At 43.8% G+C, this 13,597-nt stretch overlaps 1 protein-coding gene across 1 annotated transcript in view; it reads right to left on the bottom strand.

Annotated features, from left to right (window-relative positions):
* Positions 1-13,597, bottom strand: part of LOC147700977 (phospholipase A2 inhibitor and Ly6/PLAUR domain-containing protein-like) — a 209,723-nt gene that overhangs the window by 42,276 nt on the left and 153,850 nt on the right. The window contains exon 4 of the mRNA XM_086929810.1: positions 11,474-11,620. Within this exon, the coding sequence (XP_086785936.1) occupies positions 11,474-11,620 (147 nt within the window). The remainder of the gene's footprint in view (positions 1-11,473; positions 11,621-13,597) is intronic.

The raw sequence follows: 13,597 nt of genomic DNA, 5'->3' as shown, positions 1-13,597 counted from the left end.
AAGGGGGAGGAAGGGAGCACAGGTGACCGAAGACTGTGAGCAGGATGCCTGATCAGGTCAAAGGTTTTCATTGGAGCATGTTTGGTTAGGCAAGTGAGGGAGTGACTGGGTATATGGAATGAGGTCTGTGAGTGACAGGGGAAAGAAAGGGGCAAGGTATCAGGGCTTTAGGATGGAAATAGGCGTGAGGTGTGAATGGTGCAGGGAGGAATGGGGACATCGTATTTATTAAGTTTGAGGTTATTGTAAAATGTTATTAAGTTTGAATAACTGTTGCAACCCTGCCCTAATGAATGGCCTTTTACGTTAACTTCACGACATGGCGTGTAGTTATTGTAAGATGTTGGCTCCCGGAGGAAAGTGACAGTCGTAGACTAATCTTCACCACATTGATGCTTCTTGCATTGCAAGCACAGGATAAGAGGGAAGGGACGGGTATTTAGTTTAGTATAAAAGAGTCAGGAAGGGTGTGTCTCGTCTCTTCCTGACTCCTAAGCACCGACAGGGAGCTTTCACAAGGAGAGTGTAGTGTGGGCTGGGCCTTGTTATTCACACTGTTAAGTTAGCATAGGCTTATTAGAAGTTTAAACACCATTTTTCCTTTTTGCTGCTTTGCACACAATACTGCATATAACTGTTGTTGTAAGTTAGGCTGCGTGAAGTGCTTCTCATGAGAATGGATTGTTTTCAGCATCACTAGACTTACATCATGACTCTGGTCTGCACACTGAGTGCTAAAGTCGCCATGGCTATCATAACAAGGTAGCTGTTTGTCCGGGCTGGTCGGCTAACATTCTAGCCATAACATATATGCAGCTGCAAGCCAACACGATACTGGTGCCTTTAATATCACACTGTAGGCATGATTTCAGACACTTGGAAGATTTTCTGTTTCCAGGGATGCAGAGAGCCTTTGCTAATCCTGATGTGATTCACTCTTGCTGAGCTGAGAGGTAATGGGGTCCCCCAAACAAGCCTAAGAGAACTTCTTTAGTTTATAAAACATAGTTCCTAGCTAGGGAGGGTGATTTACTAGGTGCCATAGTACCTATTTTCACCATCATTGTAGTATGATTTATCCTTTTGTGTTTTATGGAATTGTAACAATGCTGATTACATTATTTCTAATATTATGTCTGCTTATGTTAGCAAAGATACTGCATCTAAGGGCACGTCGTTAAAATAAACATTTTCCGTGTCTCCTTTTTACTCCTGTTGCGGACTGGTATGAGAGTATAACAAAAGAGTGTTCTTGCTTCCCACCATTCCTGAGTATAATCTAAGTTGCATGTTCTAGGTTGTCTAATCATTGGTTAATTTGCTATAGGACGAAGAGCTAATGTGACACTGATGCTAGCTGGTTAGGGTTTCTAGGCACTAAGGTGAGTTTCTTTGGTACACCACAATTCATGAGGTCCTGGGTCTCTGTGCACAGTTCTGTGTAGGAGCAGAAGCTTTGCTCCAAGGGCTTAGATATAGCGCAAGAGAATCCACCCAGCCTACATGTTGCGGGAAGAGTGTGGTCATTTTTAAATACAGTGTTTGCCAATTAAGAGCAGGTTGCAGAAGGTGGGCAGTATTTTGGGGAGTGGTGAGTCACTTGCAGGTGTATCCACTCCTCAGGAGGAGGGCGGAATGAGCACAGGTGACAGAAAATGATGAATGGGATGCGCTGATCAGGGCAAAGATTTTCATTGAGGGATGTTTGGTAGGGCGAGTGAGAAAGTGACTGGGTGTATGGAATGAGGCCAGTGAGTGAAAGGAGGTGAAAGGGGAAAGAATGTGGTAAGGCACCACGGCTTTGGGATGGAAACTGACGTGAGGTGTGAATGGTAAGGGGAGGAAGGGCCGGTTGTATTTATAAGTTTGAGGTTTTTGTTAATTAAGTTGAAAAGCTGTTGCAGCCCTGTCCTAATAAATTGCCTTTTACACTAAATTACTGACACAGCGTGTGGGTATTGCACAATGCTGCTCTCTAGCACACAAGGTCTCCTTCAATTGAGCCACTGTTGCTTCCAGCAGTGCCTTTCCATTGCTTTGCAGATGCTTTGGAAGATTTAAAGTGCATTTAAACTACAACAAAGGCACATTTAGATGTACATCTGTTTATGATGATCCAGGGCAGACAGGGTTGAGAATGTTTCATAGTTAAGCCCTCACACAGCCACCACATAAACCCCCTTGGCAGCAGAGGGAGGGCTAGCTTCCAGATGACATAGTAAAAATAAACAGCTCACAGAGATCACAGAGAGACAAAATGGAGTTGAAGAAAGCAAATGGAGGTCATATACACCAAGCAGTCTCCCAACCTAGTCAGTGATCTGAAAATGGCCACTAGTGTCTTCTTGGCAGTCATCTGACTAGGTCTCTGATCTCACCAAGTCAAGATTCAAATTGCTCATGGCAAAACATGTTTACCTGATAAAAAGAACAGAGTGATACAGTCTGCAAGTGCGAATTAGAGATCTCCCACCCCTATTCCTTGTTAACAAAGTTTCAGGTTGTATTCTTCCAAAGAGTGAACCCTCTTTCGCGTTGTGTTCTTTCTTTTAGTTGAGAGCATTTTGCACTCAATTCTTTCACATATAACAAGCAGCGCTGTGTTCTTTTGCATAGTGGATCATGTTTTGCACTTTGCTCTTTCACATACTTGACCATGTTTCACGCTGTTTTCTTTCACATAGGGAACCATGTTTCACACTGTTTTCTTTCACATAGCGGACCATGTTTCGCACTGTGTTCTTTCACATAGCTGACCATGTTTCGCACTTGGTTTCTTCACATAGCGGAACATGTTTCGCTCTGTGTTCCTTTACATAGCGGACCATGTTTCGCACTGTGTTCTTTCACATAGCGGACCATGTTTCGCACTGTGTTCTTTCACATAGCGGACCATGTTTCGCACTGTGTTCTTTCACATAGCGGACCATGTTTCGCACTGTGTTCTTTCACATAGCGGACCATGTTTCACACTGTGTTCTTTAACATAGCGGACCATGTTTCGCACTGTGTTCTGTCACATAGCGGACCATGTTTCGCACTGTGTTCTTTCACATAGCGGACTATGTTTCGCACTGTGTTCTTTCCCATTTAAGAACATGTTTCATGTTGCGGACTGGATTTCAAAGAGTATTCTTTCATATAACTGAACACTTTCTCTCTCTGTTCTTTCGCATATAACAAACAACAGGTTTCGCTCCCTGTTCTTTCCTACATAAGGGCTTGTTGCGCAATGAGCTCTTCCATATAGTGCGCCACGTTTCCCACTGTGTTCTTTCCTCCAGAACTAATTTCACACTGTGTCCTTTCACACTCAGATCAATAAAGAGGCTCATTGAAAAGTCTGCAAGTTTGTGCACCCTATGGTAGTGATCACCACTTCCTCCATGAAGAGCCAGTTTTCACACCATCTCCAAAAGGACCCTCATTGGGGACGGGTCTTTGCTGCTCTCGTGCCACAGCTAGAAGTTACATCAGTTAATAAGAAGGACGCGTAGGAAGATTTTACTTGGCAAATATCGGTGCTACATAAAAATATGCCAATTGTTATATTTTGCATTAATGCTCAGTGCAGGACACATGAGGTTTGTGCTTTTCACATTTCTTCATTACATTATGGAAAAAATGCCAGCATCAAGCAGGTTCAAATAATCCAGGACCTCCCTGCTGACTAATAATGTGGATGGAAATGCAACAACGTATGTCAAACACTTGGTATTTGTCACTTCTCTTCATAAGAAAAGTTCATCGGAGTATGTAAGCTGTGAGGTTGCATGAAGTGAACTCTACTTGCTGCTCTCCTAAAGTAGCCCACAGAGAGACCCAGCTTTAAACTGGATTTGCTTCAAGGGTTCAAACCTGGACAGTGCCAGTTCTCTTGAAGGGTTGCGTGCTCCGCCTCCATAGTTTGAGATCTCAGAGTCATTTCTGGGACCCCATCTATTGCTCCAGCTTCCTCTTGTATTCCATCACTCCTTCCATTGCCTCCCTACATATTATTGTCAGCTCCCTGTTACCACCCTAAATTTGTAATCTATGCTTTAGACTGCAAATGTGGGAAAAGATACATAGGCAGCACAATACGGACACTGAGAGAAAGAATTAATGAGCACATAAGAGCAGTTAAGCAAGGAGACATGAGGTATCCGGTAGCTGCCCATATGTCAATCCGCCAAGCACAGACGACGAATCGTTCATTTGAGTTCTTTGGGATTGAACATACACCAAGACACCCAAAGGGTGGTAACAGGGAGCTGACATTAAGACGTAGGGAGGCCCAATGGATTATGAAAATGCGAAGTGTAGAACTGGGCCTAAACATTGACCATGAGCTACACTACTTCCTAGGGAGCTAGGCAAGTAACATTACAAAGTACACGAGAACCACATATCCTATATATTAGTACATCAACACAAGTTTAGAACCATGAATGAACCGCATGTTTGTGTGTAATAGAATGTACTACTATGGGATTTGACTAGATACTTGGTATTATGCAAGAAAATGTAAAGGAGATACTGTATAAGACTGAAATTATATTTGTCTCAAAGGTTAGTAGCATGACCATGTACTGATCCTATATGATGGAGAGACTATTAGATTACACACTGTATAATAATATCATTTCACCACCCAAAGTAAATTCTCTCACAAAACTCGAATTACCGATCTGGCCGCTGAACAAGAGAATAGATTAATTCACCAATATTCACTAGAGCTAGAGATTTGCTTCTGGACACACTATTTTCCTGTAACAATAGTAATATCCCCGGGCAGAAAAGGACCCATGGTTTAATATTTGTATACCTAATATCTTCTAGTTACACTTGAATTTGATAAATAATAGTGAATAGATACCAATCTTAGAAATATGCGAATGAAGCTATTAGGATACCAATTCTATAAATAAGACATTTTAAATTGGCCGCCGCTTTAACTACAGATTATGAGATACTGTGAGACACTGTTCACGAGGTGGAAGCAGAAACAGAGAAATAGCGGGGCAGTTTCCAAACCAAAATCATGTCGAATCAAGGATTATTAGAATCAAATATAATCCATTTTTCAATATAACTCATGTATCAACATGTTTTTCATAAGGGATAGTGAACAAATCTTAATATGTAATTTGCAAAATAAATATATAATATCGTAGCTATATTAATACCTTGAATGCTACAGCAATTCCCGCTCGGTGCTGAAGTCTTCAGATTTGCATTGGTCATAAGCACACGACCAGTGTACTGCGTGACGAGCTGAGCTCGTCATGAGCAGGGAAGGGGTTAAGTCTAGACCGATATAATTAGACTTTGTTATAAATTAATGGTTATACACTCGATTCGGCCAGACTATATATTTTTAACTGATGTGTTTATTAGACGTTAAGATGACTGCCACTCGGACCTCAAACTTATCATTCGTGTTGACTAGGGTCACATGTTCTCCCACCCAATCAATGATGAGCAGAAACACGGAAGTATTAAGATTTAACAACGCGGCTTGCAGACAGACTTGTACTCGAGCGGACACGCTGCGAATGAACGGGGGACTCCTAAAGAATACTTGGACTGGCGAAAGGTAGGCAATTAAGGACTTAGAAGGGCACTCTATCCTAGGCATAGTAGAAACACTAACTATTTAATTTAACCCGCGAACAAATATTTCTGAACTTATAACTGCGATCAAAGACTCAGAACTTGGGGCTCTATACTTAAACGACGCGTAATGTTCTATTTAAATAAAGAACATTGTGACATATGAGCACGGTAATTTATAACTAAAATAAAACAAATAAGGTAGATTGCTCTGGGACATACCTAGAGACCATTCTAGTGTTCATAATTGGTTATGTTAAAGACCAAACAGGTTGTAATTGTACGGAATCATTCCAAGGGTGAATAGCACATCTATATCACTGCGACTCTAACAATCGATATGTCTCGGTGCACACTATAAGACCCTTTGAATTTATTTTGAGATATTAAAGTATTGATAATGATATCCTTACAGCCACCTTGACGACATTGGAGCCCTAATTAGGCAAATAATTTACGAGGAGTAAATACAACGGATGACCCCCGTAGAGCCCATATGTGGGTTGGAATTATCACCGCATTATACATAAGTGATTTAGCTGTATCACTCACTAATTGAATTTAAATGATGACAATAAGAGTTGCTTATGTACACTTTCCATTATTATCCCTTACAGTAAAGAGAAAACAGATCTGGAAATAGGTATTTCACAAATCTTGAACACTTACAATAACTTTATCCACGCACGAACTGCTTTTCAAATCTAGCAAATCACCACCCCTTATTTTGGTTTTGGTGTATGGTGTCAAATATTAGTTGGAATTTTCTTAGAATTCACTACTACTTCACATCCAAATAGGGCTAATAAGTGGCACTTGGTCTCTCCAGCTCATAACAGGTTCATAGACCTTCTGAAGTTAACAGAGGTGCATTCTGTGTTATATTCATACTATATTATGAGACACTTTGTTGAAACTTATAATTTCTCACCGCCGTTCCTATTGGTTTCCATAATACCGTATCGAATCACGGTGTGGGCAACTTCTTTAACATAGGAAGTAATGATGTGTTATGTTTTCTGTTTTCCATTACCGAAAAGCAGTACATATACATATGGCGATATGTTTTTTCTTTCTTTTTTCAAACTGTACAGCCTTGAAAAAGTCGTGGGTTACATTCCTATGTACGACGAAACACGTGTCGACTGTATGAGAGTTTCCAGTGAACGGGAATAAATTTGAAACTGAATTACAAGAACAAGAACTCATCTTTACTATATTGTGACAATTGGTGGAAACACTGGCATATATAGCAATATTGTAATTTACGTGTGCTAAGGAGTATTGCAGTTTGAAGGCAGTAGCTGTTTTTTGGGGGGATAAAAGTGGTTCCTTCCACTTTTTAGCACCGTCGAATAGTTCATTAGCAAAAATATTGTGACACCCTCTAAGTGGTGCCAAGCAGACCTATATTAAACCACTATCAGTCCATTTAACTATAGACACATAGTAACCTATAAATCACTATAATTGCAAGCCTTGACAATCCTGGAGGCAGAGTGCTTGGTTTTGTGTGAGAGGGTGCCCTAGCATGAGCTGAGCCCCTCTGCAGCTTTCGGAACCATCTCCTTATAGCTGTTCTATGATATAGCCATACCATATACTCTTAAGTGCATTATAATCCTTGCAGTTAATGCTAACTTTGGTTTGGCTTCATCAAAACATGTCGTGTAAGGTGTCAAACACTTTGGAATACTACCCTCCCCCCACCACCAGTTCTGGCGGCGTGGGGTAGCATTACCCCCTTCTAGAGGGAGAAGACATGTAGTTACTGGTTTACCCGGTTAAAGTTAAACAGAGCCCCAGCATCACAAAATTGGATGCTGCTGCCACAGACGCGAGTCTGCCCTCCTGCAGCAGGGGGAAACTCCGCCAGGAGAGGCCTGGACAATGGGTTTCCTGTCCAGGGAGGTGCAGCACCTCCCCAGACAGGCTTTAGTGTATTGGGGCAGGGTGGGTTGCATTCAGTGAATGCTTTTCAGACAATGCCTGGGGCACACAAGGTGCTCCATGCATTTCCCAGTTCAAAGGTTTCTGGGGCACTCAGCCCCAGCTCTGGCGTGAAACTGGACAAAGGGAAAGGGGTGTAACCACCACCTCCCCAGGTCCACCCATAGGAGGGACCTTAGAGTTAGTCCAACCCCTAAATTTACTATAAGTATAGAACCCCATTAACTAGGATTTTAGATTACCCTGGAAGAAACTCTGCAACATATATCCTGGACCTTCGACATTCCATTTCGACTAGAAGATGGAAGAAATCTCCCTTGTGGTCAAGGAGTGACCACCCTGTTCAAACAGGCACCAACAGCATTTTTGCTGGTCGGCATTTTTGAGGCTCCCGCCGGACCCTGAAGAATCTGCAACACAGGACATGGACTTCCAGACATCTCTGACCTGACCTTCGCTCCCAGCAAAGCGGAGACCCGTGGTGGACACAAGAGACGTGGGACCGGAACTCCTGGACATCCTGCATTTTGCTACCTGCATCAACTTCCAGAGGAATCCAGAAGTTTTGCATTGGGGTGCTTGAAGCCCCAGCCTGGAGCACCTTTTGCACTGAAGCTCAGAGACCCATACTCCACGAGTGTCCCGTGGGCTCGCTTTGTGCATTTCAGCTCGACGTGTCTTGGTGGTTCCTAGTCCGTTGGCTAGTGAGCCCCCAGGAAGACCACTCTTGAAACTACTTTGCTTTCCTAGTTACTCCAAGTTTTCTCCAGCGTCCCTGCAAAGGAGAAGCGCCCCAGACCTTGCTGGTCTGCAACAAAGCCAATCTTGACATCTTGCATGGATTGCGTTTGCCAAGGCTTGTTGGGTCCAATCTGGATACCAATCGGATTGGATACTTGATACCGCAGTGGACTAGATTTTTCGTGGAACAGCTCGAATCCAGCTCTTGGTTGTTATCGACGCCTCCTGGTCCTCGTGGCTGAAGAGACTATCTTCACCTTTTCACCTGAAATCACCCGACATCCGGTGGCATCTTCCTACTACCGCCCTGGTCACTGGCTAGTGGACCAGACTCTGTCTCCTCTGCTTTCAGGTTCTTCACATCTCCAATCCACCCTTGGAATTACGCGGACACTTTTACACTTCTTTGCAGCTTTCCATTGGAATCGATGACGAAACCCGACACGAAAAGACACCTATGCACCCGGCTTCCCTGGGTGAGGTAACACGAGTACTCCAGTGCTCCTGTGGGTATTGACTCTCCAAGTGTCCTAGTCTAAAAGGGTTCCATCGCAGTTCACCTCCTTGTACCCTTAATCTTTAAAATTGTAACTTGTTTGTTCCTCATGAAAGTCAATGGTAACCCACAGCTGTGTTTAGACACTGCACGCGTCTCCCGTGGGCCTCCTACATCCTAACCTTTGGTTGTTCCTAGAAGCCCAAGCGATTCCCCAGGCCCTAGGCCTGCTTTCTATTCCTCACGTGGTTCCTTTACCACTATTTTAGTATATGGTTTGTGAGGCCCCTAGGCAAAACGTATACTGTGCAACTTATCGTATGATAATTAAGTTCCTTGCATTGTACTTTTACCTATGACCTCATAAAGAGTCCAGAGGGGTGGTCTTTAGAATAAATACATATATATTTTATATATACCTTGTGTGGTGTGCTTTCATTTGGTACTCAAAAGATTATAAATGGTAAAACAACTTGCTTAACTCGTTTCAAAGTCTTAGCCTTAAGGCTGTTCTCCACAGCTACCCCTAGGATAGCTTTCTATAAGGTTGACTTTATAACCTATCATCAATGAGGGTCAATTGGACTGGTGCAGGGTGCCCACTAGAATAGTGGACATCATATACCAGGTCAACTTCTCACAGGAGCTACTAGGATCAGTGTGATTGATGGTGCCTGAGCTTCTGAACCACTGATGGAATGAGTGAGCGAGGCGGAAAAGAATAGGCAAATATCCCTGACCAGATCATCCATAATGCATTGCCCTTGGAGAGACGGTGTGGGTACCTGGAGGAGAAGCTTTGGCATTTTGCATTTTGGTGTGTGGCAAACAGAACTATCTGATGGACTCCCCAACTTTGGAAGTATGGGAGGAGAACCTGAGGGTGAAGTTCCTATTCGTGTATATGATGCCTCTGTCTTCTGAGGAGGTCTGCAATCTGGTTGTTCACTCCTGGGAGGTGTTCCTCTAATAGATAGCTTTTTGGTGAACTGTCCACCTACAGATGTCTTGGGATAAGTGGGACAGTGGAGAGAGTGTGTCCCCCCTGTTTTTGTATGTAATACATAGCTGTCATTTAATTGGTACGAACTAAAACAGCTTTGCCAACCAGGTGAGTTTGAAATACCTTGAGAACTAGAAAGATTGAAGTTCAAAAGTGTCTTACTTGAACGAATGACTTGATCGATGAATCCAAATTTACCCTGTTCGTTATTTATAAAACAATTCAAATGCAGAGGAAACACGCACTGTAATTTGAGGATCGAAGTGCAAAATGTAAAATGCCGAGTTCAAAATGGCTGCACGTTCTTTGACATTCAGCCAGATGATTCACTGCATGTTTAAGCAACGTCTTCTCGCAGAGTCCAATGTTCCAGCGTGGGAGCGTTCTTTACACCAAACGTGACTTTTCAGGAAAGCCACTGCGCATCACAAGGCAAAAGATCGCAATGAAAAACCTACAGCGCATACCAGTAATCCTAGACTTTTACATGCGGCGTTCGCCTTTAACACCTTAGCAGCGTCGAACGTTCAGTGCCCTGTGCTGAACGTTCGAATAACGGGTGCGGCCCGTCGGCCAACGGTCGTGCGCAGCACTGGCAAGGTAGTGCTTGCGACGACTGTTGGCCGACGGCAGTAGTTAAAGGGTTAACGAAGCATACGCGAATGAAAGAAAAGTCTTCCGACAGCGCAACAAAGCCTCCGGCTGCAATCAATCAGTTAATTAGTCTTTAGGAAAAGCATTTCACATCCATTCTTCCGGCCCAATCCTACCGTGACTCCTCGATTTCTTTGAAAAATACTTCAGTATCACAGGATACGGCCAAAGTATTGCAAAAAATTATATCCACAAGCCAGTTAGATGAATTTATATCTAATTCCAAACGTTCAAGTGTGTAATAATTTCCGGTGAATTTCTCACAACTGCTGCAAGCCCAAGAAGACTCCATACATTCAAAACATTACATTCTTATTACATAGTAAACATTCCCTATTACATACAAAACATTCTTGATCTAATTACATCACCACTACATCACCTTCCCCATTTCCATAAAAATAAACGAAATAAATGTAATCAATATGTATTAAATTCATTGTACCTAATAGGAGCTCTTCTAAATTATTATAATCAATATGTAATACATTTGTTGTACCTAGCAGGAGCTCTTCTAAATCTGCCACTATGACTGAAAGAAGGAATGGATGAATTATTAACAGTTTTCAAGTTATCATTACTGCGAATTGGGGTACTTTTCTCGTCCTTGGATTGCAACCAATGTGTCCATCCGCAATTCTCTGAACTTATTCTATTTTTAACTCTACTAACTAACATAGCCTGATCTTCAGACATTTTCACCAGTTGTCTTAGATTCCACCAACCTTTCTCACCCAAAAAGCAGCCCCTTTGCTAATTTTGACCCCTACAAGTGCCATCTTAATGTATGGGCAAGCTGGGAGGTTGCCCGGGGTGCCCCACGAGCATTTGGGCCACATGCAGACCAGTATTTAACACTAATTTTCCGTTTAACATGTTTATTCCTTTGAGTGGTTGTGCCTCAGGCCTATAATGGTGTTGTGAATGGCCTGCTCATATGTACACCGACACCATGAAAATGTCAAACATATGCACTCTAAAAACTTGGGGGAGACACACACACACACACAGAACACACATCAACTGTAAAATACCTTTTGTAGAGGTGATGGAGAACCGTGCACACTTGTTCTCCGAGCCTGTGCACTTTATTTCCTCCTTTGTGTCGCAGTAGGACGCCTCGGATGTGTAGCAGGACCGGCACACGACTCCATTCTCCTGTGTCTCTGGCGCGGGGGGCACTGCTGACAGACAGAAGGCGTTAGATGGCCCCCACGTTTGGGTGCTGGGAGAAAATGCAGGGCATGAATGCACAGAGGCCCTTTAAGGCCTTCCAATGCACATAAGAGGGTGCAGTGGGGGTTTGTACATGCAGAGCAGAGCCAGGGGTGTTCATTCAACAACATGGGAGGGCAGGCGGAAGTGACATCACACACTCCCTGACACCTGATGTTATCTATTACTCTGAACAGTCGCATATTTGCTGCTGAGCGGTGAAGGGAAAGGAGTCGAAATTACAGGAAGTAAAGAGGAATATTAGTGCTGGCTCAATCCAGTCTTTCTGCTACTGCCTTTATAGTTCAAGTTGCCTCCTTTCTAAGAGAAAATGATCAGCCATTTGTTTTTGTTGCAAGAGCCTGCAGAGGGGGCGGGCGGGGTGTGTGCAGGGGTCAATGGGTGCTGCCCCCCTGACACGCCTTAATTGCTGTTTGTGTGCACAATCAGTGGGCACAAGAGGGCCTTTATTTGTACATAGTGGACTGGCACCATCAGCTGAACAGTGGCATGCTATTGGATGTCTAGGCAGTGCTAGAAGGGCAGTGTTCTGAGAGGATCATAGGTAAGGACATAGTGAGTGAACAGGCACGGAATGTTTGCGTTTGACCTTAGTGTGGCGTGTAGGGCAGATTCTGGGGGGTGCATGCAGGCAGGGAGTACAAAGGAAAAACAGCAAAGTCCAAATGTGATTGTTCTTCCAAGCTGCAGTAAGGGGCAGCATGCACTGCGAAAATAGTGTATAGGTGCAGCGCCACATAAGGCTCCACGGTAGGGTGCTGTGAGATAGGCATCACCTAGGTGGTTCTTTTGGGGCAGTGGATAGATTTGTGTGAGGAAAAAAGCCAGTTATTTAGCTTCTTGAGGAACTCAAGAAGTTATGAGGAGGTTCGGGTGTGCTGTGGAAGGTTGCTCAATGCTTTGGGGGAGATATAGTTGAAGGTGCGACCTCCCCCTCTGTTTTTGTGTATGAGCGGCACCTGTGCTAGTGAGTGTCCGGGTGAGTGGGGATACCTAGAAGGTTGGTAGAATAGTTTGCGACTGTTGAGGAAGGAAGGTGGGGCCTATGTTGTGTAGTGCTTTTTAAGTGTGTGTGAGGAGCTTGACTTGAGTGTGTTTGTGTATGGGGAACCAGTGAAGCTCCTTGAAGTGTGGAATGATGTCGGTGCAACGCTTGTTGGAGCTATAGTTGCCTCAGCATTGTTCCCTCAGGAGTACCAAGAAGCCCCGGCATGAGGCGTGATTAGCTCAGCATTGACCTGCATGAGATGTGATTGGTTCAGCATTATCTCTTGTAGCGAGAAGCACCTGCTGGACACTTGGTTGGCTCAGCGTATGCTCTTACTGTGTCAAGAGCAAAAGGAGCAAAGTAGCAACGGAATGCTGAACAATGTAAACATTCACTCCCAGATACAAATATCTGGGTTTAATCTATTGTTCTTTTGCCCACTCCACCACCCCAGTTTGGACTGAGCCATATGAAAATCAGTCTTGAGCATGCTCCTCATGGAAAAAGTCCAGCCCGAATTGCCAGGCCAGGTCCTCCCTGGACCGGAAGCGAGCATCCTTGGACCGGTTTCGTGGCATCACCCCTTATCAGCCAGGCTAGCTTGAATCCACTGCCGTTCCCATGAAGAGCAGGGTCAAGACTGATTTCCATGAGCTAGGTCCAAACTTGGGTGGCGTGAAGAGTAAAAGAACAAATGATTAAACTCTGATATTTGTGTTGCATTGTGCAGCATTCCATCTATCATTGCCTCCTTTTGCTTTTGATACTTATGAGGGGGAAGGGTATGTCCCAGAAGTGGGTCCTGTGCTCACTGTGCCCCCAGATTCAAGCTCACATGGCTGATGAGGGGTGATGCTTTGTTTCCGGTCCAGGGAGGACCTGGCTTGGCAGTTCGGGCTGGACTGTTCCCACAAGGAACAGGGTCAAGAATGAT

The sequence above is a fragment of the Lissotriton vulgaris genome, chromosome 7, assembly GCF_964263255.1.
Source record: "Lissotriton vulgaris chromosome 7, aLisVul1.2, whole genome shotgun sequence".
Lineage (NCBI taxonomy): Eukaryota > Metazoa > Chordata > Amphibia > Caudata > Salamandridae > Lissotriton > Lissotriton vulgaris.
Note: the sequence above shows the minus strand (reverse complement) of the source record. Positions and strands in the feature narration are given on the sequence as shown.